This window comes from Cephus cinctus, unplaced genomic scaffold, assembly GCF_000341935.2.
Source record: "Cephus cinctus unplaced genomic scaffold, Ccin1 Ccin1_scaffold0265, whole genome shotgun sequence".
Lineage (NCBI taxonomy): Eukaryota > Metazoa > Arthropoda > Insecta > Hymenoptera > Cephidae > Cephus > Cephus cinctus.
The window spans coordinates 274,958-301,895 of record NW_014332976.1 but is presented as its reverse complement, the minus strand read 5'-3'; the positions used below and the strand labels follow the sequence as shown (position 1 = coordinate 301,895).

General features: G+C 38.0%; 2 protein-coding genes across 2 annotated transcripts; both read right to left on the bottom strand.

The window, feature by feature from the left end:
* Positions 1–397: 397 nt before the first annotated feature.
* On the bottom strand, positions 398–2,492 carry LOC107265964 (facilitated trehalose transporter Tret1-like). The gene is made up of 2 exons (XM_015735959.2): positions 2,016–2,492; positions 398–1,950 (listed from the first exon to the last, which is right to left on the bottom strand). Exons 1-2 carry the CDS (start codon positions 2,080–2,082, stop codon positions 650–652), a joined length of 1,368 nt encoding a protein of 455 aa, XP_015591445.2. The 5' UTR covers positions 2,083–2,492; the 3' UTR covers positions 398–649.
* Positions 2,493–2,658: 166 nt separating this feature from the next.
* LOC107265963 lies at positions 2,659–7,874 on the bottom strand. The gene is made up of 3 exons (XM_025083246.1): positions 7,338–7,874; positions 5,904–7,275; positions 2,659–4,171 (listed from the first exon to the last, which is right to left on the bottom strand). The coding sequence occupies exons 1-3, from the start codon at positions 7,405–7,407 to the stop codon at positions 2,842–2,844; spliced, it is 2,772 nt and encodes a 923-aa protein (XP_024939014.1). The 5' UTR covers positions 7,408–7,874; the 3' UTR covers positions 2,659–2,841.
* Positions 7,875–26,938: the final 19,064 nt, after the last annotated feature.

The following is a 26,938-nucleotide window of genomic DNA, read 5'->3' as shown; positions in this document are numbered from 1 at the left end:
AAATAGTATCAATATATTAAAAATAAACTGTATAGGCATTCTAGTTTGATCCATTTTATTTTGGCCCATATAATGATACCCGGCAAAAACATCTCGGGTGTAAAGATAGGGCGCCAAGTGTGTATAGTGGTTTCAGGTACTTGGTGTGCAAAAAATTTTGAAATCAATATCTGGTGCCAAGTTGGATTCTATGAAAAATGTATCACCTGGTAGCATATCTGTATTATTCGTTGATGTAAATATAGGTTGGGTAATTCTAATGCAATACGTAAGATTTAACGCGTTAATCGCCTAATGCACGACTATTAATATCGATGAAGGATTTCTTATAAAATATTATAAAAAATTTTTATTGAAAATAACATTATTTGGTACGTTTTATTTATCATTTGTCGTTTTTATTGTCAACATTATTTGTCTCGTTACAAAATTTTTCAACGCCACGTGTTGGGCATTGACGTCACCGGTTTGGGTGTAGCACTCTATATATAATTTTCCATATAGTTCTATATATAATTTTTCCTTTTGCAATGCCGTTGGTACATAGTGCTACCAAAGTACACAATGAAGGGAAATGTTTATCTGTTTGCTGAAATAGCAATACATTGTTTCTCCACCATCTACGTACTGGAAGATCTTGTTCGTTTAACTACAACATATCCTGAATTTCCTGCAGTGTTTTTCCTTTGGTTTCAGGAAGCTTGAAAATGCTGTACGCCACACATGTCAACATAATACCGCTAAAAATCCAGAATAAATATTCGTGGCCTATTAGATCTACAATGGGTAGATACATTTTAGTAGCGACAAATGCAAAGAGTGCCGAAGAAATGCTGGCTATCAAACCAGCCACAGGTTTGAGATTCGCTGGAAAGACTTCGCCGAGTATCGCGCTTGGCACTTGCACGACTCCTAGATGTATCGAATGGAACAAAAACATAGATAGTATTAGAAGCCACTGAAGATTGTCAGAATTGTAGCCTAATTTCAAAAGCATGAAGTGCACTCCCAGAAGTCCCATAGAGAGTGTTGCACCACTGCTGGATACGCAAAGTGCAATTTTTTTACCGAATTTATCAAGAGTGTAAATCGTTAGTAATCCAAGAAAAACTGGTGTAGTATTAACAATAATAACCAGAGTAGACGGCTCGATAACAGTGAGTTTGCCATCGATGAGAATAATCTCCATGTAGCAGAGAATGCTGTTCAGTCCGCAGAGTTGCATGTAGAAGAATAAAATAATTATCATAAAAAAAGATTTTCGATTCTTTCGCTGATTCATCTCCTTCAATCTCTGTGTAAAGCTTTGCTTGTCCGATTTCTTAATGAAGTTCACTATAGCCTCCAGCTCGATCTCCGAATTCCCATTTGGATGGTACCACTCGATGGATTTTTTAGCTTGTTCAAGTTTCGATATTCGTACAAGATAATGAGGCGACTGTGGTATTAAGATGAAAGAAATGAGATACAAAACGCTTGGGACTAGACTGATATAGGCAAATACTGCCATAGTTACGTACGAGCCCATTATATTTCCAATGACAGTTCCGGTCGTAAATCCATTCATTATGAATCCGACCAAGGCTCCTCTTATGGAAGGATCTGATATCTCTCCGAGGTACATGGGAAAACTGGCAAAGATCATTCCAATAGATAAACCCAACAATGATCGAGCCGCATAGAGCCACCACACTGAATTAGCCACTATGACACAGATCCATCCAAATATTGGCGGAACTGCGGCAATGAATAAAGTTGTTTTACTTCCGTAGAGTGCCATGAATACGCTGCCAATTATTGCCCCGAATGCTCTGGCTAAATTTAACACTGCTGCTATCCAGGACGCTTCGACGTTGGTTATTGGCAGAGGAGATTCGTCACTTGTCAGAAGAACCAAGTACGGTGAGCCCCAGCCAAACATGAAGCCCGTTGATGCCGCCAACATGAATACTATCGATGTATAATATATTAATATATATATTTTTTATTTATACTTTGTAATTGTCTCGACTTACCTTCGATTGCAGCTATCCATTGTGGCCATGTATTGCTTAATAGCTTGCCTTTCGTATTTAGAATCATGCTCGGTGATTCTTTCGTGAAATTTAATTCGAAACTCTCATTAACAGACCCCACAAGGCAATGAATCTAACCTTCCGAACCCTGGTATTTAATAAGCCATTAACTCTGATAAGATATACATTGATTCTTTCTCCCAGATAAGGAGACTTATTATGATTATCGATTTTATAACATTGTATTTGTTTTCTTTTTTCGATTGGTACTTGTTTTCAAATCTAATGCTATCTTAGCTAATACCTTATCGTATCTGTTTCTTATTTCCTGAAAAATTCATGATAAAAATCACCATAAAATAGTCAATTACCCTTGTCATATTGAAATTTTTTAATATTAACATAGCAATCTTGATCGTAATCTTTCGTTTGTCACAAGCGAAGTTCCAAATCCGTTTTTCGACTGTTATAGCGTATGGTAGATATTCTGGATCGACTAAAGATAGCCGAGGACAAACAGTTGCTGATTATATTTTTAGAACAAAAATAGAAAACTTCAATCTTATCAATTACATTCACTCGTGAGTTAAGAAGTGGTACTTGTTTTATCATAAGATTGACATAGATCAGTTTACTATTCCATCATTATTTACACGTGTTTTTAATTAATTGCACTTTATTAGTTTTTTTTACACAATAGAGACTCGAAACTGAAAATTGTCAACTTAATAATTATAATTGTAAATCTAAGTCGTGCATTAATTGCCTATATTTTTGTTATTAAAAAAAAATTTTTAAAAACCCATCAGACTCTCAGCACAGTCATTCAACGTGCATCTAGCATATCTTGTATTTCCTGCAATGTTTTTCCCTGAGTTTCAGGCACACCGTGAAGACTATAAATGACTGAAATTGCCATAAGAATAGCATTAATGTAAAAAACGTATTGTTCACCCACAACATCCACCATTGGTTGATAACTCTTACTAGCTGCGAAGGCAAACACAGCTGAACTAACACTGGCTATACAACCAGCCACGCTTCTCAGATGCGACGGCAACATTTCACTAACCATAGTGTTGGACACTGGCATAAGTCCGATGCATACGAGTGTGAACAAAAGTAGGCCGATTATTGTAAGCCATTGAAGTTCACTAGCATCATAGTTCAAGTTCAAGAGCGTAAAGTGAATTCCTAACAAAGTGTATGACAAACAGACGCTTGCGCTTGATAAAGCTAGTAATTTCCTTCTGCCGTATTTATCAATACAGAAAATGGCCAAACATCCGACGATAAATCTGATAGTGTTAATAACAACAACCAACATAGCAGGCGACATAACAGTGACGCCCGCATTCGTAGCAATGATCTCCATGTAAAACAGAACGGAGCTTATACCGCTGGATTGCAGGAAGAAGAAAAGTATAATCAGCATGAGTAGAGCCTTTCTGTTTTTTCTTTTTCCTATTTCCTTCATTTTATCCATAAACTTCATAGCGTTCGATTCCCTCACGAAATTTTGTATAGAGTCCAATTCCTTGTTAGCGTCCACATCGTGATGATACCATCGTATGGACTTTCTGGCTTCTTGGATTCTTCTTTGACTCACGAGGTAATGCGGAGAGTCCGGCAGAATGAAAAAGAATGCGAGAAACAGAAGATTCGGCAGCAGAGCGATGTAGGCAAATTTCGTCATTGACATGAATGGTCCCATGCTGTTACCAATCAGGACTCCAATGGCCATTCCGTTTACGACGAAAGTCACCATAGCACCGCGTATGCTAGGATCTGCTATTTCGCCAAGGTACAAAGGGAAACATGTGAACACCATGCCTACTCCTATTCCAGATAGTACCCTCGATGTGTAGAGCCAATAGACGGAATCGGCAGATATGATGAAGATCCATCCCAATGCTGGAAATAGTCCAGTGAACATCAATGCGTTCTTGCTACCAAGATATGACACGATGAGTGCACCGCATATGGCACCGATTAGTCGGCCGGCGTTCATGAGGGCTGCGATCCAAGAAGCTTCGTCAGTCGTGACGCGAAGGGATGAATCGTCCTTTATCAATTTAGCCAGATAGGGCGACGCCCAGCCTTGTACCATACCGATTACTATACTCAGCACGCACACTGCGAATATAAAGTTTAGACTGTAGCACTATAACGTATATAAATGTTTATTTTATCTTTCTTACACAACCCAATAACCGAAGCGAAGATTTTGCATGACTATTCTTTCTTTTTAATGTGAATACTTTTCTTTATCGTTGACGATTATTGTCACCAACCTTGAAATCCGGCGAGCCATTGTGGCCACGTGTGTCTTCCTATGATGTTTTTTGTTATCAGTGTAACCATTATTTTTTTCTTCTTTCACTGGTCGATGGTTCTACCGAATGTTACATGTGAGAGCTACGAAGACGATCTATCGTTTCACATACCATTAATGTGTTTTTTGTAGCGATAAGATAACGTTTCGTATTTACTATTTACCCCCTCCTACCCTATTCGAAATTCCGAGTCTCTCTAGTGAGTCTACATTTTGAAATTAAGAAGTTAGACCGAAGAGCCTTAGACGAAGGAGAATGATATTTGGCTTTGATGTTTTCACTGTTTTACACTCTCAGTCTAAAAGGGGCAGTTATTGTATTAATGTTTCTTTCACTTTTAGTCTTAGAATAGGACTGTTTTAATGGTGAATTGTTATTCATATAATTGCTGGTAGAAGTCAGATGAGTCACTCTTATTTCTATAATATTTACATGCCGCTGAAATTGCCTACTGCAGGATCTGCCGACCTGTTCTGTAGCGACAGTGGGGAGCGTACAGTCTCTCTCAGGATCTACTTCTCCCCGGACGATGATGTCTGCTAGGTCTTTCTGCCAGTTTTAGCGTTATATATTTACATAAAATTTCTTGTGTGCACGGCTGCGATAATATTCGAGCTCATTACATAATTTTTTTTTATAACCTAGATAATCAAAATATCAGGGTCGTTTGTTAACGAAAGCGGGATGTTTCGAGATAGGCTCTAGTTATATCCTTTCTAGGTCCTAGATTCTATTCGGGAAATTAGTCGGGCTCTGCACGATGCCCAGAGACTACTCGGGTGTTTCTTCGATTAATAGTCCATTTATTGTCTGTACGTTCGAATATGAATTATCTCGCCTGGCACAATTTGCTACAGTAATATTATGTTATTGTTGAATGGATGGAGCTATGTATTATATAGAATACATTAATCCAAATTTTACGGCGCATCACTTCACAGCGTGATCTTCCTTATCGCTACATCAATTTATAACGTGTAACTTTTGAATGCGTAACTGTTATTTTCGTACACAGAGAATTAAAGTATGTCACATTTTTTTTTTTATAAATTGTGTTTTCCTACAGTCAAATATTATTCAGGAGGTGACTCAAAGCGCTAGTGGATTATAGGATCGTGTCACATAGTGTTAACACTAGATTTACGGACAATGATTATCAAAGTCACCACTAAATTGATGAAAAATAATATTTATGATTTCTTTAACTTCAACTCTTAAATTCCACACCTCGATCACGCACCTTTAAATCACAACTGGTTAGTGCGAATTTGTAATTCGCACCTGTGTGGAGTTTAAGAGTTTAACATGAAATTTGAAATCCGTCAAATTTACGGGTTCCGTAAATCTAGTGTTAAGTCATTAACTTCATTGGGATTACATCGCCCGGTATACATGAACCAGAAGCGAATAATCAAACTAGTCACGTTTTGAATGTGACGTGAGTTAGAAAATATGAAAAAAAAAGATTGAAAGAACCACAGAATCGTGACTCTACGAATATTAAGAAAGATTGATGAAAATTTTCATTCCCTGCGAAAATCTTGAATTTTACGTCTCCTCCGTACGTTTTTCAGGTGGCTCGCTCTCCTCATCCTTCACAGCATCCCTCGTGACTTCTCGTCCCGCTAACATGTCGCGAACTTCCTGTAGCGACTTTCCTTTCGTTTCCGGCATGATCCATATACCGAATACCAGTGCACCACACATGATGATTCCGTATATCCAAAAAACATATTGCTCCGCCGTGAGATCCACCAGTGGCTGATAAGTCTTGCTCGATAGGAAAGCAAAGACTGCCGATGATAGGCTCCCAACAAAGCCGGCGATGCTCTTTAGATTGGCCGGAAATAGTTCACTGAGCATTGTACTAGGAACTGGGACCAGTCCTAGGCACATCAGCATGAATAGGATCAGCGATAGAATAGGCAGCCATTGAAGCTTCTTGCTATCGTAACCAGATTCGATTAGCATGAAATGTAGACCCAACATAAACATGGCGACGACAACACCGGAGCTTGAGATCAAGAGAAGAATCCTCCTACCGCATTTGTCAATTGCGTAAATTGCTATCCAACCAATGACGATTCCCACGGTATTCGATATAATAACAACGGTCGATGGTTCGATCGTTGTTACTTTAGCATTCTTCACGATTATCTCCATATAAAATACAATACTGTTTAATCCACTCAGCTGCATAAGCAGAACGAGCACGGTCACCATGATAAATGCTTTTCTATTTATCGGTTCCCCCATTTCTTTCAGTTTGTCAATGAATTTCGAACTGTAAATTCCCTCTTGAAATTTTTTAATTGACTCCATTTCCTGCTCCGCATTCGATCCTCGGTGATACCAACTTATTGATTTAAGTGCCTTGTCATACTTTTTTTTTCGTACGAGAAAGTGCGGCGAATTCGGTATGAAGAGAAAAAGTATAAAAAACATACAATTTGGCACTAGGCTGATGCAAGCAAATATCCACATCGATATGTAAGGTCCCATAATGTTTCCAATTACAGTGCCAAATGGCATTCCAGTTATAATCAAACTAACCAGACCCCCTCGTATGCTTGGTTTTGATATTTCTCCAATATACATAGGAAAGCTGCTGAAGATCATTCCCATTCCAGCGCCAGATAATATCCGCGCCACATAGAGCCAGGCCGCAGAATTAGCAATGGCTATGCATATCCAACCCAGAATTAGTGGTATTCCAGTGATTTGTAGCGTGCTCTTACTACCAATGTATTCCACTGCCAAGGCGCCGATCACTGCACCAACAAGACGCCCGAGATGCATCAGAGACGCGATCCAAGAAGCTTCTTTCTTAGTGATAGGGATTTTCGAATCCTCGGCAGTCAATTTTGCGAGATATGGCGAAGTCCAACCGGCCATCAAACCAATGCTGAAGGATAGCATAGACACTGAAAAGTGGGCAAGGTCAGACTATATCTTACGATATCATGTATTTTAATGCTATACCAACCTTCTATGCTAGCGAACCAATATGGCCAGAACATTCTTTTCTCTGCTAAATTTAACCTTGAGAGAACCATTATTTATTTTATCGTGCACGAAATGTATTAGCTTGATTCTTTATATACTTATTATTTACTCGGATTAAGAGTATCGGATTTTAGAATGTTATCGATATCTCTTGTAGGTTTTGATTGCATCATCGATATTCCGAACGTGAATGTAAATATTTATATTCTTGCTATGTACAAGACAGTTTAAGATTTAGAAGACACGATATTATATCTAATATATTCGAAGCTTTCATACGTCTTGCCGCGATACTGGGAGTTCTTTCGAGGATTTTCATTTCGTAATCAGTTGGATTTGCATTGTAATATATTTCAGCGAGTAATATTGCGTAAGGTCCGTTAATCTTCTAATCCATATATATACGTGATCCTACGCTCATACAAGTCTTGAATATCTTAGTTACACATTTAATCGAACGATATCAGTGCATTTTTATTGGTTAAGTTCTTTTTCAGCTTTACCGTCTGAAAATAGTTTTTTCTTTGTACTTTCCAAAAACCTCGATAAATAGTACTCATTTGTTTATATCAATGCCCACTGAGCATTCATCGCTCACAATTAAATATTTCGTAATAATTTCTAGGATCGCTACTGTGTATGAAACATTTCTGGAAGAGTTTTGACTATACGATATACGTACTGGTCTTTCATATTTTAATCACAGAAACATTTATTACTCAGAATTTACACGTGTGCATACGGTATTGAATATTTTTGCTTTTTATTGCCTTTTCAGTGTCCAGCAGATGAGCTCATTTGGAAGGAAAACTATTGTTATACTTTTGAAAATTATGAAAATTAGAAATTACGTTGTTTCATGAATAGAGTATATGACGCGCAAGCTCTAGCGTTGACTAAAATTAAAAAATATTTTATGTAATCAGTACCCTTATTTATTCTTGATTTCACGAATAAATATTTTATTATTCGAAATTTCTAAATTTCAATTTAATTCACTGTGCAGCATGGAATCCACGCATTCTTATACGCATAATTTAACTCGATAGAATATTTTTCTTGCCACACTGCATACCTTAAAAAAGTAAACTATATGGTATACGTTTACTCTGGATTTAATTCGCTATAAAATATTCGTTAAAATGCACACACGTTTGCCTCCACTGTATTTTATTTTAGTTGACAATAAATGCATATCTTTATGACACGGGGAAACTGTACTTTCTCACGAGCAGCACGCAGCTCTTTTTATTACCACGTCCAGGAAAAATTTGAATGCTCCGGTCCCTCCTTGGTCCTACTTAAGCGACAGTGTAAGCGGGGTCGACTGTAGGAACAATTGTGCGTTCCACCCTGAAATTGCCCCGCTAATTAAAAATGTACCGTGAGATAATTTTCACGTAGAAAGGTTACACCGGTGTCCTATTAATTTTCAGGGAAAAGCGTATATCATGTATTTTCACGTGAACCGTCGTTGTGAAATAACTCGTATGAGTACATATGTAGTCCTGCGATACCTATAATTAATATATGAAGATAGTTGACAAAAAGTGTCTCTTTTGAAAATTTTCGACATCACAAATGTCATCATATTAATATCTGTAAATTCTAAACTGAAGCATAGCAATAATGCCTAATTCCTGGTGTACAATGTATTTTTTCGTCCAAGGACTTAAATATTTCTTTTAACACTAATTATACGTGGTCGTATAGGCGTAGATTTACGTTCTCGCGTGAATTATAAAATGCGTATTATGTAAATATTTATGACGTTTTGCGCACAGATCAATATATTCGTAAAATAGGAATTATATCCGATTTGCATAAGAATTAACCGTTTAGTGACGTTTCGTTACCCGACTAATTGTGAAGAAATTAATTTTCGCTATCGGCGTAATACCGTGAGAAGATTCATTTATTATCATCGTTTTTTAATGAATTAATAGAAATTCATTCTTTTTTTATTGTACGTATCATTAAAAGAGATATCAATTCGTTATTGATTTTACCCGATGGAGCTTCGTCACGCTATGAAATTCTCTGTCCAATATACATATATTGGATACAAATAAGATTTATAGTAATTTAATGGAATTGAGTGGCACGTATTTTGTATATATATGTATATCTGTAATACTTCAATAATTGCGCAAGGAAATGCTGGAGACCTTAATAACTCTTAGAGATGAGTTTCTATAATTGACTTTGAATGTAATATCATCGGACTTGAGCACAGTAATATTCAGTTACTTGCTTGTGATATATTAATTTATAAAATCATCGCCATCGTAATAACGTCTTTCGGGTTTTTGGCCTTCCTTCAAGGTTTCGTATATTTCAGAGCAATTCGGGAGTTTCAATATTTGGTGCAGAAATTCACATTGGTCTTTGGTCTGAACCCTGTATAACGTACGAGCCGATATGTTTGAACTTGAATTAAGCTCCATTGGGAATCGTTTATATAATATGTCCAATACATTATTATATATTAATACATAAGACTCACTGACCTTTGAGCTTTATACACATTTTCATTGATCTAATCAAATCGCTATTAACTGATAATTTGCAACCTTATCACTATACTTTTTCTATAAATAAGTTTGCCGAAAGTCTGTCGTACTCGACAAAATCGGTTCCTTGAAATTCCTCTGGAATCAAGGATAACGGCTCAAAAGGGATATACGACGTGAAGTTTGCAAAAGAGGCTCAACTATTTCCTACATGCAAATTATGCCACATCGCTTGCACAATACGGAAACTTTCACGTTTCTCTTCACTCTCAACCTTCCACTGGCAGTCTTGTTGATCTTACGCAACATATTTATTCCCTACAATATATCATACCTGCACCATGCGCGTATACCCGAAATCTCGATCGAGGTAAATATATGCATTTTTTTCACAATTTCACCACCTACAAACTTTTCGTCAATCCTTGTCATCTCCAAGTAAATCATCTCTTATAATCTTCCAAGTTTCGATGATGACGAATCGTTTCGATCCCTCGAACGTTGTTAGTCCGTTCCAATTAACGAGGTCCATGGTCACCAGAAGGAAACGGGGCTACAAGGTGACACGAGTTGCCACTTTGATATTTCGTTATCGAGCCTACGGGGGGTCCTTTACTATCGGTCCTTAACGTGTCGGGTTTAAGGGCGACGATATTTAGGCGCCGTTTCGGGATAGAGCTTTTCCATTTACAGTTTTCGCAAAAGATCAGAAGCTAGTCAAACAAAAGAGAAAAAGAAACAAAATCAGATCATACGCAAAGAGAACGTTGAGCGAGCGTGTAACAAGGTATGTACGCGAAAGGACGAAAGCCAAGCTTTAGGATTTAGGATGCGTCTGAAATCTCTGTCTTATATTTTACTTTTAAAGGAAGGTTGATGGGTTGGATTTGGGGGTAGGGTGGGGAGAGGGGGGTGGACCAGTAGAAAGACTACGTAAACTCAATGCACACAGTTAACGGAGGGGTAACGGTCTGACGAAGTGCACTCTCCTTGGAGGAGGGCTCCGACGAAGTACAGTGAAGTTTTGAGACTATATTTTGAAAGCTATTACCGCAGCTGAGTAAGAAAGAAGAGACGAAAGGCGCCGCGTACAAGAAGAGGAAAGGCGCCTTTATGATATAATCTTATTCTATTCCATTTAAGTTAGCGTAACTTTCATCGTACATTACTTGCTGAGTTGGCAACTAGTACAACGGCTCACCTGCGGAGTAAAGATTACTGGCTACTCGACTTGTGAATAGTTTTGTCATTCTATGCTAAAAGTAGGCGTGCGGCTCCCGTGGATGCTGCCGGCGCATCCTTTGAGGTTGACGGCTCAAAATCCGGATAAGGGAAGGTATAGCAAGGCGTTCGTAAAATTATGTTTATGCGTATGACTGGTGTACGTGGTTTGTACGTCTTATAGTACAGCGGATCGTCTGATCCTTCGATCAGCTTTTTACATCCCTTCGGGTGGAAGCGCTGCTATGAAATAATATTATTTTCTAATCCCTGGGAAGGCAACTTCATTACGTTTGGAAATTGCCAATACCGATTGCCCTCTTTGGCTTCGGAATGAAGTATCCATTGGGTGAATGAAGTTATCGAACCATTGTGAGATAGGCGAAGATATGTGACTGTAACGGATTGAGTTTATTTTCGAAAATTTATCTTTCCGTGATATTGTGTACGTCGCGTCTAAATTGGTCTACAAGTGAAGATCCACGTGGCTACTCTGTAAATGTATTTTGGGTAAAGCTTGAAATTTTGTTATCCCGCAATCCGAAGTCGAAATGATTTCAGGTATTATTACGCAAGTGATCTCGTGTTAGCGAAGGCTGAACTAATTTAGTTTGCCCAGTCGGTGGGAGAAAAAATTGAAAATCGCCTTTATCCGAAGTCCAGCGTATGGCCAATTTCATTATTGCATTGTCATATCTGGAGGGACTCGGTTTGATAAAAGACAATAACTGCAGTGACTGGTCACTTCAAGTCCCATGGTTTTAACGTCGAACAAAGGTTGATCCGTGGTAGCTATAATAAATTTAGGTAGCCTGCAACCCGTCATTGTCCCTTGTACAAATATGTTACCGTAAAAAAGGTAATTTTTTACAATCTGTATTTTTAACGTATTACGATTACAAAAGAACGTATAAGGTATTACAAAAAATTCTGGAGTTTTTTTTTCCATGCAACTTTAGGATACTCGTAATACCTTTTCGGAGATGAAGTATACGTTCAATATTTTCTTGCGATTCAGTTGGCTAAATGGAAACAAAATAGGTAGCAGACGAATTTGTTGGAAGAAAAAAAATTCTCCGAAATTTTATCTCAAAGCGAAAACCAGTAACATCGAGTCTGCACTCGTCGTGAACTTTTTCCAAAAGTTTTACTCAATTGCATGAAAATAGGGGAATTAGTTTGTCGATATCGTCTCCAGATTTAGAATGGGATGAGTTTCTACTTTAATTTGGAATACTAGGAATACGAGGACAGATCGTCGGTGCCTCTAGTAGTGGTACTGGCATTACGACTTGGCGATACTGCTCCTGGCAGAAAGGAACTGACATTCCAATGGAAGCTGTGGAGTTTGGGGATTGGAGATAACGCAGTGAGCGGAGTCAGAGAGTTTCAATCGTACAGCCTGCGGCTACCTTCTCCAAGGATTGACCTATCCGCTCCATCGAATCTATCCAAACTTCACTTTTCGCTTTCTTTGAATTTCTCCTATCTATCGTGCTACTCCAGACCGATTCCATGATCTCTGTCTGGTATTGCTTCGACGTTAAAAAAAAAAAACCTAAAATTATTCACTTTTCCCGTTTCATGTACACAAGATCTCTGGGTCATTGAAATCGCGATTCAAAGGTAATGTCTTTTCGTTCGAAATCAGAATTGCTTTTTTATCCAATTCTTCGTTCTACACGAGCCATATTCGGTATATGGTTACGGATAAGGTATATTCGCAATATAACATTTAAATATCATTAAATTTCTGAATCTATAGCACGAGACTGCGCAATGTCAGAAATGAGTTTTTTCCTCGTTAACTAGCCTAGACAATATGACTCGAGGAGATATTTTTCTTGAGAAAGCCTAGAACGGGGCATAACGCCCGGTTATAAAGCGCAAAAGCTATTAAGTCCCAGAGATCTACTTCACTTTTCCATTTCTCCTAAACCTTTCACAGTGAAAGGAGAGACGTTCCGTTCTACGGATGGGTACGTAGCGAATGAGATGAGAAGCTGCTTGGAAGGACTATTAGACCTTCCGTTCATTCTGGATTGATAGTGAACTTCCTTACCAGGGCAATGAATACACTTTAATTTGCTTTAATGGCACTAGTCGAGCTTAAGAACAAGAAATGATTTGCAAAGTACCAATAATATCACTTCTTTAAAATATTTCTATGTACCATTCACTCTTCGCTATGAATATACAGTGAAAAAATAAATACTCCACTTCCTCTTATCACCTTATGAAAACATTGAATCTACTGAAGCTCAGAGCTTTCTCAGGAAGTTGCATTATGCTGCGCATCAGGAAGCCAAAGGCGAGTCGCAGGGATGGAGCTTTTGACGTTGACCGAGCGAGCGTTGGTATTCAGGAAGTGCACACGTGGCCTAGCAATGACCGACGTGCTCGTATCGCCGCGAAGCTTTAGTCAAGAAGGTTATAAGAAGACTCAGTCGAAGGTGCCGAAGACGTAGGTGTTGGTACAGTGGCTGTAAGGATGAAGCTCGTGGACAAGGAGAGGAGAGCAGACGAGGGCGGCAGTGGCCTGGGCTGCGCCGAGGAGAGGAGCTGGAAGAGGAGGATTTGGGACAGGGTGGGATAGAACGATGGGGAGGTTGCGGGGTCAGGGATGTTGGCAGTCACTAGGGGTGGAAAAGGGGCGGAAGCCGGCAGTCAGCGGGTGAGAGCCGCCCCGTGCGGGTGTCGTGTGCGTACTGCAGCTTTCCAGCTTCCAAAACTCATCCTCGAAATACGAGAGAAAAAAAGAAAATAGATACGAGTGCATCCCGGAGACGTATAGGAAATTGTAAATTCAGTGTCCAATCTATGTACACGTATATGCCTATGTAGATACTTTAATAGTCAACACTGCCACTGAGAATTTATAGTAAAGCTTGTCTCCAGTGTCACCGTGAATCATAGTGACGTCTTTGGCACGTTTTCACCGTCGTAATCTTCTAGCGTCACAATGCAAGTTACCAGTGTCTGCCAGATATTGAGATGCATGTGTCTCGCAGCAGGAGACACAATCTCACCAAAGTATTTTCTTTAGAAATACGTCCTTTACGGATGCCAAAGTGTATAGTTGGTCGATAGTGCGTCTGGTTCGGATGGTGCCGCTATTTGGAGTCCTCCAAGCGACTCCCATAATACCGCCCTGCGAATATCGTCGATAATTAATGGTTCGCACGTGAATTTCGAATAAATGTGGTGCCAATGAAGGCGAACAGCTAGACACCCGAAGCCTGCTATATCGATTGAAATTAATGAAAGAGCCCGTTTGAGCATATATTTTAAATCGTCCCTTAGTCATTTATATTTGTGATTCTCTGATATACGTATCTACATAGGAGCGCTGCTTACTGGCTATGACTGTTATTCATTATTCTTCGTACGGAAGGCACCGAATTGTTTTTGTCACTATCGGCGCAACGTCCTGTCGTTAAATAGAGCGTGGTAACGCGATATTGTGGTTTAACCGTCCGGCACACGTGAACATTGGTTTAATCCTTAAAACGAACGAATGTACCTGTTGACGGGTTAACCGCGTATTTAGCGAATGTGTAAAAGTCACTGAAGCGTACTAAACTGTAATACGTTTGGATAACAGTGCACGGTCATTAGAGATTCTTACTCGTGAACGCGATTATAGGTATTTCCTTCGATGTTCATGAAAAATACGCTGTACTTAATCTTTTTGGAATTTTTTTATATTTCATTAATTTTACACAATACAGTTATTCTTTCGTGTACAGCGTACTTCGTTATGGTGGATGGTGTTAACGCTACGTGAAAATTCGTGGAGATACAATGAAAACGATGTTAAACGAAAGACAGTCGGAATATGTTAAAGCTTTTTGGCTATGATACATTATTGTTGATCATACCCTGCTGTAGGCTTCGTGCTAGTTCGTGTAATTGAAAAGGATACGTTTCGTGAGAGTTCATCGTTTTTCGACGATTTTCCCTGACGTTGATAATATCTTCTTCCTATGGATCAAGGTTGAGACACCCTGAAGACTGCTGCTGTGTTGGTATTAAAAGTAATAAATCTCTTAAGGGATAATATAATTAATTGTTAGAGGACCAGGGGTGTGTTTTTTTGGATATAGTGTTTGGAGTGAACATTAATATTCGAATGGCCTACGCATACGTTGGGGATGTTCAAAGGAATTATATATCACGGAATAGAATTTAAACCCTACTTATATTATACCTAAATAATATACATTTGTTTGTATCTTGTGTTACCTAAACTAAATGAATTAAAATTAATGTAAATACGTTTAAAGCTGTTTTATCAAAGAGATATAACCACATTGTGACGTAACAGACTATAATGTTTACTGAAATAAAAATTAGAGATGGAAATCGAAATTTTTAATAATATCAAATCAACCGGTTGCAAATGTAGCTTTCGATAAGCTTGTGTATCTTCTCATGTTACGACTTTTAGGAGATGATAATTGAAAGGGCTGTGACATAATAAGAGAATTGTTTGGAAAGGTGTATAAAAAAATAATATCGATCACATCGATATTCATATAAAGTTTGATAAATCAGCAAGTTATTTGTAAATCGACCTTAGAATTTCAAAGCAGTGTCCTGCAATTTGTTAAGACCCAAGCTCTCCTAATGGTGACTCTCGCAATTTCACAGTAACTTGAATTCGATTCGCCGAAGCGCAACGAGATTAATAGCTACTTCAAATTCTCTCAGTTCACCGAGATTAATCCACATCGCACCGCATTACTGGAACGCATATAAAAATCAGTTTCTGAAAGCTCCAAAAAGATTAATGAAAATCGAGCGGTAAATAAAAAAAAAAAAAAAAAAAAAAAGAACTATATATTCTAATTACCGTGAATACTATTAGTCGTAATGCAGTTATGCGTTAGATAAAAAATTTCGAAATCCTTCACTGTCACAGGTATCGATTGACAGGTGACTTAACAAAATAATCCGTGACAAGCGAGTGACAGTGATATTGATTTGCGTGATTAAATCGACTAGATTTTCAAAATTCCACACATCATAATATCGAGTAATGATTAAGTCCGATTTCATCAGTGAGGATTATGTCAGTGAATAATTGGGGAATACACCCAGTGCAATTCACTTGAAATAACTGACCACAGCGTCAAAGGAGTGAGTGCATCGATTTTACGAGATCATCATAAATCATACGAATCATGTATGCCCACGTGCACGGTGATAACGGGGTGTGCTGTTACCTGCCCACCGTACTATACCTGGAACGTTTTGGTAAGTGGTTTAGCGTTTCAGCGTTTTGCAGGATAAGCTGTCAGATACGATATGCGAATCGCACAGCAGCAATGCCCAATGAATATTCAATATTCAATATGAGAATCGAGAAAATACGTAGCTACCGAAGTAGACGTATCGTCGCACTGTCCACTTTGAAATTATATAAAGTGACGTGGGTATTTCGCAATCGCGAATCCTTTTTACTCGGCAAGGTGCACCTCCTTAGATTAACCATAACACGGCCGCCTAACATAATTCGAAAAGCGGGTAATAAGGGTAATGACGTTATAACTCGACGCGTAACGTATTTTCGTGAAAGATAACGAAAGCCTTTGCATAATAAAGCAGTTAACGGGCCACCTTAGATACGTCATGAGGTTAGGTCTGTAATATTGTACGGTACGGCACTAAACTAAATCAAGGGTAACTTTATGCGCGTATTCTGAGCGAAGCTCTGAAAGTATTTCTGGAAAGGATCTAGCTTCCCGTGGAAGGGATAAATTATTGTGGGACTTTGCTAGAGGTTACTCTGTGGTAACGTATGCCGTAAAGTCCGACTTCAAATTACACTTGTGAAGGAAGTTATGAGGGCTGGATAGAAAAATTGGAATTTTAGAGTTTCAGTTAGACTTCGGTTTCATTTAGATTTTAAGAAAACTGTAGTACGTGACTTCGAAGCTTTTTATACTCGTGCGATGGTGTCGTTTCATTTTACCAAATTTAAAATCAATTGCGAAATTATAAGTTATACTTTTTTTTACACTGTGTTAATCTCGCTCTACAGAAATGAAATTCCTTTCGTTTGTATCGCAAGCCCGTAATTTAGTTAAGCTTTTTTTTTTTCGTCACGTACCGGCATTCCATTTGTTCTATTTTCAAAATCGATTTACGCCATTTCAATTTTGTTTACAATTACTTTCTATCAATCGCCATACGAACGTTTTACGAATCGCAGATCGTGACTTGCGTCGCGTTATCATCGCTTTTATAGTGGTCATTGTATTTCCTAGGTTTAATCACGTAGTCGTAACTAGTATGCGAACGTGATATAATTTTGAAAATACGACTATTAAAATTAATTACTGTGCAATTCGATCGTTTGGGTTTTTAAACCAGAAATAGATCATCAATGGTTATTAACGCGTATCAAACCACATTTTTAATTATCTCCGCGGATAAAAGACTAAATTCACGCTTGAACTGTCTGTGAGATTAATTGTCGTTGGTACACTTAGATTATCGATATCAATGATAACAGTTACGGATGTACCTCACGTCCAAATTATTATGATCAATCGTATCATTTGATTATGTCACGCTTCTTTTTCGTTCTTTGTAATCTTCAATCCTGAACAAAAAAAATTACGTAATATATGGCACGCTTCTAAACAGCTGTAAGATAAGTCGCGTTACGCTCTATCTTGACATTTCACTTTATCATCATGTCGGATCCACTGGCGAATGTAAAACATATTCAACCCCTGTGGTCTAACATTTCTCTTGGAATAAAAATTGTCTGTACTCAAATAGGAGATCAGGTTACTCAAGTAAGGGGGTTTTTTTTTTTTTTTTTTTTTTCCCCCAAGAGTCTGAAATCCCCGGACTACTCGAAGTTGTTTGTGGTCAGGATACATAAGTAGTGAGATTAAAGAAAAACAAAATTGATAAGATAAACAAAGCACAATCTGCAGAGATTTCAGTACGAATTACTTATAGTTTAAAGAATATTTATTGTTTTTTTGTATTTTTTCATTTTTTTTTCACACAGATCGAACTCTTCTTTACGCACAAATTAATTATTTAGAATCGATCCGCGCTATTATCTTTTCAGCCGGATGTAACAATCCCTTTAATGCCATGCTCTCGTATTGTTTCCGATAACTGTTAATCACAGATAACCGAATTGAATAGTAATTTGATTTTGATTTACACTTTCCATTACCTTTCCACACAGGGAAATAAGATAAGGTTTCATTGGTACGTAATTCTGATTAAAACAATAGCAGCTGTCCATTCGGTACGGTTCATTTCCTATAGTATTACTAAGAATTCCTCTCACAGTGTAGAATGCTGCTAGGTCGATGTGGCGTTTAATTAAAAATGTGTATCATTAATGTGTATTCACCGAAGCCACTGACGATTACCTTTAACGCTTAACGATTTTCAAAAGCAAAAGTTAAGTATACTTAATCGAATGGTAGGGCATTACACATTTTTTTTATTTCACCTGCTACATTCCTAATGAACAGTACTTAAAATTATGTATATTTTTTTGGGTTTACTTGCATTGCCACTTCAAGTTTCTTTTCCTCGTATTATAGATACATCTCGTTCTCCTTTAAAGGGATCTCATACCCAGTCCCCTTGGTACAAAATTTTATTTGCCTAAGGCGATTTTCTTACAACGTTACCTACTCCCGATTGCTTTATTTTCATGTCCAGCATTAATGTATCCTCACGAAGGTAAATTCCATCATGTGCGTTAAAGTTAATATAAATATGTAATGACGTGAAGTAAATTTTTCAATATCTTGCTATACGTGTCAAAGAGTTATTTGATTTGTCTTGACACGGTTTTATAAGAAAATATTATAAAGGTTTCTTATCACATTTATACCTCATTATACCTAGTACGTTCTAGTCTCGGCAACCAATGTCTACTCTTGAAATTCTCCACCCAGCTACAGTTGCGTCTGAGAGATATCACATGCCACCTAATTGTTGTTCTAATACGACCATTCCCTTCTTTCTTTCTTTCTTTCTTCGTGAAAAGCTCGTGGATTACCGGAAGAAGAACAAAGGACAAAAGCTCACGTAACGTCGGCCCTTTTATCACAGACACTTCATGACACTGGGTACGTTGATATTTTATAGCTCCTGACATATAGCCAATACAGCTCGCGTTACATACGAAGTGGTCCAGCTATACAAGTATCCATAGAAGATGCTGGGAGAAATTGTCTCACCTTTTCAAGGAGTTCCTATGTCTATGTCTTTGGAATTGCCAGTGACGCGGCGAGACTTTTCGAAGAAAGCTCCGTAAGAATGTCATTGGAACTTTCTATGATGGTCAAAGAGGGCGGAAAGGGGGGGGGGGGGAGACGGAAAAAGAAAATTTAGATGGAAAAGTATCTTCTTTTCATTTTTCATCAAAATCAAGTCGAGAACGATAGATCGAAGCATTGAGAAGTTGATCCTTTCGTATATGTAGATATACGACCAACGAACTTTTTCATAGAGGGTTTCCAAAACTGATAATCAATATATATGCCTGCGATATTGAGCTAGATTTAAAATAATACAATTTCTGATATCAAAACAGTAATTTACTATCTGCGTTATTGCAATTAAAATAACATTTTATTTATGTAATTAACGATAAGTTATGCTACTTCTTTTTTTGAAAATCTTATAAAAAGCAGAACTATCCAATCGTTTTAGGAATTCAATCGAGGTTTCGATAATCGAACTTTTGATAATAATGCATATAGCTATGGGCATAGTGCTTAAACGAGAAATGTTTCATCAACTGAAATCCGTATGAAACTTTGATACTTTTATCTCATATCTTGTACTAAAATGTATTTGAAAGTGACAAAAGAAGTGTCAAGAGTAGTCTGAATGTAGCCACGAAAGATTTATGATCGGCTTGAACGCACGTGGGACACAATTTTCTAGGAACTTGTAAATTACATAAGCTTAATATCACACGTTGCGACCGTCATACGAGTCTGTCTAGGAACATTAACTGAATTTACTTAATTCGCCCTGCTTATGGCTTTCCAGTAGTTAAGTAAATTCGACTCGAAATAATTGCCACTTAACCGCTGTATTTTCCCTCGTACTAAGAATGAAATGCACCTACCCTGAAATACCTGGAAACTGTTCCAAGGGTCTGTAAATTCTCTATGTTCGAAGTGGCAAAGGAAAATTTAGTTAACGAAGAACAATGTTGCAACAACAATGAACCATTGCAACTTGAAATAAACATCAATGCAAGGATGGTAATTTCATAGGAATTTCTGACGAACTGTTTACTTTGGCTCGCCGCTATCCTCTGTAAGGTATTTCCGGCTTTTGTTTACCGGAATGAACAAAAATCTTCTACCCCTCTAATCAAAGAATTAATTAATTCGCTCGATGTTTTCTCGCATTTATTTTCCTTACATCTTCTCTTTCAATTGGCTCTTCTACATGCAAAAGATCAAAAGTACCGCGGAAATACGAAGCTGAATATTTGGCAGATCAACATTCGATTCTCGTACGTCTCTTGCACGTTGCTCTTACGTGGGTTTGACGTGCGCAAAAGTTAAAGCGGAGCAAGGCAAACATAGTATAGGTGCAAGAGATAGTCCTGAAGGAATTAATGGATTTTCCTTCATTTATCGTGAAGTCTTAGTGCTACCAGGCTCTCTATATCTATATACATATAATAATATACTGTAACAATATTCGCATACACCGTTGTCTACAAATGTTAAAAAAATCATCAAGCTTTAAGTTTCGCTTTTCACGACGACCTTTGAACTTTTCATGAGCTCGTCGTATTCACAGTGACCCCCTCCTAAAAAATTGTCAGCATCCCAAGAAGGTGTTTTAATATCCTCAGCAGAATACCAAGGTTGGGAGTTGATTATAACATCCAAGTTATCCCTCTTGTCTCTGCACGTTTCTCGCGGATGTGTTGGTGGAGTCCAATTCGCCGGAGGAAAATTACGGAGCTTCGGAGTGTTTGTGGTCGATGTGGTTTTCCAGGGTAAACACTACGTGTAATGGCTGGTGGAAAGTCCAACACACTACACTCCCTTTAGATGGTAAAGTTCATGCTGTACCTTATACATATAATATCCGTGTTATTATACTTTACCCTGCACATTCTTTCTATACATACATAATTCCTACGCACAAGGTATACCGGTATAGTCAAGTGTCTTTTCTTGGTTACTGATTTTCCCTCTTATGGTACCTTGACGCAATTTTAGCAAGTAAATTAGGTACGATGTATTCATTCGAGCTGAGATCATGTTTTGTAAAAACATTTTTACTTAGGACAAGTTGTATTTTGTGGGAGAGTGCATTTCTCTTTACGACTGGCTATCCAACTCTTAGCAACGTAACTGCAGGTTCTTCGAGGTAGGGAGAGTGCAGGAAAACGAGTACTTTCCAAGATCTATGCTAGCGATGGGATTGCCTTGAAGATACATAGGGGAAGAGCCACGACCGTACTCGCCGACGCGTTACTATGGTAATCATTACTCGAAAGTGCAAGACGTAACGTTGCAGCAAAGACACTTGAGAATTAAATAGAGCGTGGCCACTGGTAATACAGTACATTTGAACCGGCATATAGAGAATAGTAAAGTCGAAGCGAACTTTACCATAAGATGGATCCACGTGAGCCGCAACTGCGGTAGTTGCTTTTACATTGAAGCACTTTGGCGCATGTATATCCTTGCTGAAAATGCATCCTGTAAAAGGAATTTGGTAGTTCGAAGAATTAACGAAATACGGAGAGCAGCGATTTAGCTGTACGAAATTCTCCGTTATCTTGTAAAGTGTTACATCTATATATATATATATATATATATATATATATACAGGATACGGTTAAGCTTGTTAAATTATGGACGGTTCGAAGTGAGTCGAAAATCCACAATTTGTCTCGATGCTAATCCGGGCCCAGTGTTTTCTGGAAAGTAGAATGGATACAACGTCTCGACGACCGAGCGTCAGCTGGTTTCGGAGAATCTAAATTATTCCTGAGTTGCTCCAAGAGAAGATGGAAGGTGGAGGAAAAAGTTGCGGACCGTGTCGTTTCCCAGCGAACCATCAAATTGCTGTTGTTACTTTCAAGGTGTAATGCAAAAACCGTAGCTGGAATCTTATTTGCCCATGTGAACCTACAAAGAGTCGTAGGTGCGCCGACATATTTCTCCAATATAGAGAACAGATTGAAACGTATGACTTTACGCAGCATCCGCAACGTAGCTGGTACTATGGGATACGAGTAAAGGATAAGAATTATCGGATGTAATCACTTCGACCAATCGGAATTATTACTTCTCGAATTTGACTGTTGTCAAAGCAGTCTGTCTTGGGACACCGATCGAGGTGCCTCGGGCTGGCCCGCGCTCCCGTGTTAGTTTTTGTTGATAGTTTTTCTAGCTGTGTTTCGCGTACGTTCTAGAAGGTTTTCACTAAAGCAGTTCTCGTGTTGATCTCGTTATATCCAAAAAATCCTACCGATTTCCTTTTGTGTTTCGGAGGTGCAGTGCTGTGCTCTACTGCAGTGCCCACGTAAGTGTCATGGATTAGCTGCAGCAGCCCCGTTGAGGACTCCCAAATTGTTAATTCGTGTAAGGATTTCAATATTACAGAAATTTGGCAGTGCTTTACAAAGTTGCTGATTTGTATGTAGTATTAAATATTTGTTCACGTAAATGTGTGTGTAACTCGCAATGTATCTGGTTTGGTCACGACAATCAAATATTGCTAATTCATCCCGAAGCGTTTTTGGAAACTGTGTTAACCATCGTTCGAAATTTTGTCTTGTAGATGCGATACGTATATTATAGGCTAATGTACCGCAGTAACATGTAGCAGAAGGTAGATTGTTAACGGCCAGCGTAACAATATTAAAGTCTCAGTCTATTCCAGCCCCTGAATGCCCCTTATCTCATCCTTTTAGCAGGTTAAACGCCTTAAAACTTTGTCCTCGAACGATGCACGTTCCTTAACGACGCTCAGCGCTAACGAGATGCGCCGAATTTAACCCGCTAATTAGTCAAGTGTGAAGCTTCATTAACACGTTCACCATAGAAAATGGTTCGTTAGCGTAAACTTTCGGATGATGTTAGTTTGCCTGATCGCTGACTTGAATTTTTTTTCTTTTCCTTATTTTCCATGTACTTACGTTTTTATACGTATTATCCTACTTAACCCTTATTAGCCTGATTATTTGACGCGTGGAAACGGGTTGAATTGAAGAAAAAATTATGATGGGATATGAAATAAGCATGACTAAAGTTTAGCACGGTCCTGCGTAACGGGATTATTACGGTGAAATCAAGTCGATTTTGACTGGAGATGAAATGAGAAGAAGATTAAAAAAGATCGAGGAAAAATTGAAAAGAAGGTAATGTCACCGTTTGTGCAAGGTATCCCGTGGGAACGGCGGTCGTGTTATCTCCTGGACTAGTTTGCGAGGATGGGATGCTGGAAGGTGAAGGGGGAGGGACTCTCTATCCTTTCGAGAATAGAAAGTGATTGATGCTTGGATGGATAAGAGGACCTAAGGGGGCGGATGGAAGGGAAGCGAAACTGCACAACAAATCAACAAGTGCGTTTAGTACGCTTTATACTCTTAGTATTTATCTTTGCTATTGGATGCTGTCCTTTATGGTATTTTGATACTTGCTGAAAGTCTTCATGTTACACATGCGTGTTAGCTTGCTTTATGTCACGTTTTACATTGTTCGGTACGTTAACGATCATGCCTTTCTGGTGTACCTCCTAATTTACTTAAAGGGAACGAAACTCATTAAAGCAAATGTTTGTGTATAATTTATCAATTCGCGACCTAAAGTAACTACCCTTTATTGTATTGTTATACTAGAACGGCTTAGGGAGGATATTGTAGAAGGTTGTTCAATCTTTTATTTGAATTCTGGTTTCTATATCAAGCAGCTTCGTATTGGCTGTATAGGATTGCTCGAGCTAATTTTCACAATGAGAGTTTATACCGACGAGAGCTCATTCACTGATATTCTTGTTGGAGGATGAACTTATGATACAATCATCTATTCGTATCTTTGCTTCGTTAAGTACCTCTGACGGTGGATACGAAGGGTTTTGAAATTTTGAATAGACATAGCGGAAAGTAACAGGATTTAATACGGGATTGTCTGAATATTATATTTCATTGTTAAACAGATATTCTCGAGAATGTATAACCGTTAATAAAATCGTTCCTGGAAACTATGTTTCTTATCCGAGGATAGTCGTATCGCTTTATAAAATATATTTTAACATTCATAGTCGTTTTACGTGGTTGACATACTTTTTTGCCAAATTCACCTTGATTTTCAATATTGACTAAGGTTATACTGAAAAATGCTTCGATTTGGGTAAATGATGTTACATGATGGTTCATGATAGTGCGAATGTAAATAAAATTCCTAATATTTTACGATAATCATAACCATCGATAAAATTCGATCCAGACAATTCGCACTGCGTCTTTTTTTTTTATTAATCCAAATTCTCTGACGGTACTGAGGATTCTTCGTTTTCGGTTTTATGGATGCGACTAACCCGTTCGGTAACCCATAATAGTACGTGCAAATGTCTTGCGAGATATTCAGGGAAAAGTAAGAGAATTCTTGGCGTGGGTTTTCACCGGGTGCCAAGAAATGGAATAACGGGAGGGTAAAGCGAAGATAGGACAGTCGGAGGGAAAAAGAATGGAAGAAAGCCATTCGCTAGGTGCCGTCGTCACGAAAGCCGATGCAATCGCCATTATTTGTTCAGATCCTGCTCTCATGGGAAATGGCATTCGCGCATCGTTTACGCTGGCTTATGGCGATTTTCATCCTCTTTCTTACGCTGGGTGAATATGTATTTTATGGATACTACGTTGGCTGGAGGGCCGGGTCAGGGGGTCAAAAGACACTTTTGAAAACAAGTAGGGCTACCGCTTCACGCACGATCAGTATGTTGCAAATTTTATTTCAAATTCTATGATGTGATCCTTGAGGTTGGGTATAGGATCTCTGCTTTGAATTCGAGTTATTTGATTACGGCATAAAGAAATCTTTTATCTACATGAGAAAATGGTTGGGGAGGCATTATTGATTAGCGAATTATGAAGTATATACATAAATGTTAAATTAAAAATAATTAACATCACTCGCAGTCATCACTGATGATTCGTTAAAATACGAATATGAATTTTTGTAATAATTATATGTTTTAGATTGTATAAATCATAAATATCTTGTTAATTAGTCATCAAAGAATTATTAATGGAGATTCGCACGAAACTTATTGCCAAACTAGGAAGTTCATAAAAGTAGTCATAATTTATTGCTTCTGCAGCAGTATGATTTTACGTATTCAATAAAATAACATGGTTTTGTACATACACATACGTCATTAGTAGAGATTATGTGGATTGACTTTGTATCTGCATACGAAACACAGGCAGACATAATGCGAATTAGAATTATTAAATGATTTATATTATTAAAACACTCATTTGAATCATTCACAGTTTTTCATCTACTATAAATTCAATTAATTAATTGATTTTATGGCAGCAGCTTTTATAGAGTATCACGAACCAACCTAAGTAATAAAGAAGTTCATAGTAGCATAAGATTGACGAATAACAATGTCGCCAAAAGCAATTAGAAAGGAGTGCGGCTAACATCGTCAGCAGGCAAAGATTTAATTAAATCTCTAAAACATTTACATAAAAGACTGCGTTAAACTGGAGAATTGTCAACTGGTCTTTGAAAATCTGTATAGTGACCGCAAGAAAAGTTCTAGAAGTTCCGTCTCACTTTGCCAAAGGAAGATGCAATCATTCCACTATTACGAAAGCTTTACCCGACTAAATTAAATGATTTAAATTAAATGTACTCCGAGATTACTGCTCTTTTTTTTTTTTAGTATAATTTCCATGCAAAATACTTACTTACCGATGCCTGCGCGAATTTTCATTTCACCTACGTTATTCGCACTATTTGTATGTAGCAGGGTAATTTCGCGTGAAAATCGCGAGCAAAACTTGTCGCTGTGGCGACACCTTATTCTCATCGGGCGACCCTTTACAGCTTGTAGCTCGCATTGCGAATAGGACCACGCTCAGCTGCCAGGTATAATGAATGAAACGAGCATTTAAGGGTCGCGGTATTAAAGGGGTTGGAAAATAAATTTTAAGTTGCCACGATCTTACGACCCTCTTTATTTTAATTCGCCGCAGCATGTCATACGGCTAACATCAGTAGGTTAACCTACGGGTTGCATAAATGAATTATTACATAACGTTAATGGTTCCCATATAAATCCGTGTGCTTTAGAGACGTTTGATCTTCATCCCTTATTTGTTCGAGTATATACAGATTTTTCTTACTGCGATTGCTATGGCAATCTTGGACTTTGTCCTGTAAAACAGCAGAAATTCTTAGTTCCGTAATGTCACGATGGATGCTTGAAATTCCTACGAGAGGATCTGGCTACGATTAATTATACAGTTTATTGCCGTACTTAGTTTCTAGTTCTTGCCGAGGTAATTTCGTTATTTTTCATTATACAAACACTCACGTTGTATAGAGAGCATGGCAATTAAAGGCACCCACTCCATTCGGGTTTTCAGTTGCACGTGCATTCATTTAATGACGTACGGTGATTCCTCGGAATTTGTCGTTACTGACATCCTTGAATTTGTCGCATTTTATTAACACCGTTTAGCTACTAATTATAACTCTTTCAGCTCCTATGCAAACTCAGAGTGCTCTTATGCTATAAATTTTGCAAGTATATTTTACAGTATTTTTATACCTTTAAAAATTTTTATTTTTAA